The 2,745-nt window shown below is 39.0% G+C and overlaps 1 protein-coding gene across 1 annotated transcript; it reads left to right on the top strand.

Annotated features, from left to right (window-relative positions):
- Positions 1-978: 978 nt before the first annotated feature.
- On the top strand, positions 979-2,029 carry LOC122696460 (transmembrane protein 50A-like). The gene has a single exon (XM_043906483.1). It carries the CDS (start codon positions 1,081-1,083, stop codon positions 1,552-1,554), a length of 474 nt encoding a protein of 157 aa, XP_043762418.1. The 5' UTR covers positions 979-1,080; the 3' UTR covers positions 1,555-2,029.
- Positions 2,030-2,745: the final 716 nt, after the last annotated feature.

Genomic DNA, 2,745 nt, shown 5'->3' with positions numbered 1-2,745 from the left:
AGACACTCAAACTGTATTTGTTTCAGTGAATTTGTAAGTCTTCCAAGCTCTTGGCTGTCTATCCCTAGATTATCCCATTACCTCTCTACTATGTTCCCTGACCTCCCATGCCTCAGCCAGGATACTTTTTTGGCTAAGAAATTTCACTAAGAATTAGAGATAAATGTCTAAAAGTGTTTTGAAAAAGATTGTCTATTCCCTTTTCTATGGTTCCAAAAATCTGTCAACATATGTTTAACAAAATGAGTCTGTATTTTCCTTCTTTTGGGAAGTGAATAATCGAAGACATGTGATGCTCAGTTAGTATCTTCATGAGGATTTGATCTCTGTTAGTGCCTCCACCAGTTGGCCAACATTTTAGAATGATTTAAACTATTAAATGCTGGAAAGTGGCAACCATTTCCATTTTTTCATAAAACTTTGTAAACACTGACATTAAAACATGTACACACATTTAAAAGATGATATGGACTGAAAGTTGAATAGTGACTTCTATTCCTACATCTTCTTCAGATGAAGAATTTTACCTGAAAGGATTGCTTTGTCATTTTTCTTGTAGTTAGTACTTGTTATTGTAATGTAATTTCCCTCATAGTTAGCACTTGCTATTGAGAAACAAAAGTTAAATAATTTGTTCAAATATATAAAGTAATTGTTAAGGCTAGGATTAGACCCCAGGTTTCCTGATTCTTATCTTCTAGTCCTGAGCTTGATTCACAGGATTCTACTCCTTCTGATCTCTATTTCTATAAGGCTGATACCAATATCTAAACAGGAAGCTGCCATGGACAGAACAGTTGGTCTCTAATGATGTTCTGCAAGCTCCCATGGCTATCATCTTTGCAACGTTTTGAGCTCTTCCTGGTCCTTTCATTAAAAGGTTTAGACTTATTTGCCAGTTAACTTGTGTTATTCTATCTTTTGTTGGCAATGTGGATTTAGCACCAAGTGTGCAATTGAAAGGGCTTCCCTGGCTTGGCTGGAACTTGGAGCGGTAGGTAGGAGGCCCGGCCCCGGCGCGACACCGGGATCCGGACGTACTGCACCGGCCAGGCTGGACTTAAAACTTGACCTGAAAAAATGTCTGGATTTCTGGAAGGCTTGAGGTGCTCAGAGTGCATTGATTGGGGGGAAAAGCGCAATACTATTGCTTCCATTGCTGCCGGTGTTCTATTTTTTACAGGCTGGTGGATCATCATAGATGCAGCTGTCATTTACCCCCGCATGGACGAATTCAACCACTCCTACCACGCGTGCGGTGTGATAGCGACCATAGCCTTCTTAATGATTAATGCAGTATCAAATGGACAAGTCCGAGGTGATAGTTACAGTGAAGGTTGCCTGGGTCAGACAGGTGCTCACATTTGGCTGTTCATTGGTTTCATGTTGGCCTTTGGCTCTCTGATTGCATCGATGTGGATTCTTTTTGGAGGATATGTTGCTAAAGAAAAAGCCGTAGTATACCCTGGGATTGCTGTATTTTTCCAAAATGCCTTCATCTTTTTTGGAGGACTCGTTTTTAAGTTCGGCCGCACTGAAGACTTATGGCAGTGAAAGCTTCTGGTTCGTTACTGCCCAGCAGCCCTGCGTGGGGTTTCTTTTTGTTTCGTTGGTTTTTTTTTTACTACTCACTCCCAGTCTTTTGTAATGCCATTTTCTAAACTCCTTTCTGAGTATAGTCTCAAATTTGTATAATACTAAAATCATGAGAACTCTCTCTTTAATCAACAACCACAGCAAAATCTATTGTGATATACATTTGATTAACTTGTAAAATGTTGAAGAAAAGTATTTCATGTGAGAAATTTTTATTACATTTTATCATGTTTATAAAAATAAATCACAAAAGAAATCATGGAAGCATCTTATATGAGTATTTGTCATATCCAAAGTCCAAAGCTGCAATTAAAATGCTCTGAAGATTTCATGTGTTTATTTAAATGTGGCCTGTTCTGTGTCAAATACTAGATGAAATATAAACACGTTCTTGTTTTTAAAAACTAAAAAAAAAAAAAAAAAAAAAAAGAAAGGGCTTCCCTGGTGGCTGAGACGGTAAAGAATCCACCTGCAGTTGCAGAGACCTGGGTTTGAGTGGAGCTTATCTCTTCATGGTGAATTTGTTAGGTGATGAATTATGGTATTGAGAATAATCATAGTTGTACTTATCTCCAGGCTTTTGAATTATGCTCTGGTCATGCTTATGAGACATTTTGTGGGTTGGAAGATTATTCCTTTCTCACCTGCCCAGACATGATATGTTACACAAGAACTCCAAGTAAAAGTCTGACCATACAGCGCAGCCCCCAGGGGAAGTCAGAGGACTTGGGAGGACAAGCAGGCATCCTCAAATGCAAAGCCTGTCTGTCCAGACCTCTGTCCCCACCGAAAGCAAGCCTTCAGCCACCAGAAAAGCTAAGAAAGCAGTAAATCTAACTTGAGCCAAGAGATAGAAGTCACGGTTGAGTAATATTGTGAGACAGACAGAATGTGAAAGCCTGGGAAAGAGAGACTGGGAAGTCAGACTTTCTGGGGTAAGTGGCAGCATAGTCAGCGCTCGATCCAGAAGTACTCAAGAAAACAAAGCCTGAATTTATTGAGTAAAATGACTTGGGAGAAAATACATTTCAAGAATTGCAAACTCTAACTTGTTAAATTAACATCAGCTAAAGTAAATAGGGGCCTTTATTTCGAAATGCACTTGTCTTCTAACTCTAAATGATTAGAAATTTGAAATTCTTTGGGAGG

This window comes from Cervus elaphus, chromosome 6 (assembly GCF_910594005.1).
Source record: "Cervus elaphus chromosome 6, mCerEla1.1, whole genome shotgun sequence".
Lineage (NCBI taxonomy): Eukaryota > Metazoa > Chordata > Mammalia > Artiodactyla > Cervidae > Cervus > Cervus elaphus.
Note: the sequence above shows the minus strand (reverse complement) of the source record. Positions and strands in the feature narration are given on the sequence as shown.

Coding starts and splice junctions, on each gene's coding strand:
- LOC122696460 (XM_043906483.1), top strand. CDS start 1,081: ATGTCTGGATTTCTGGAAGGCTTGAGGTGCTCAGAGTGCATTGATTGG.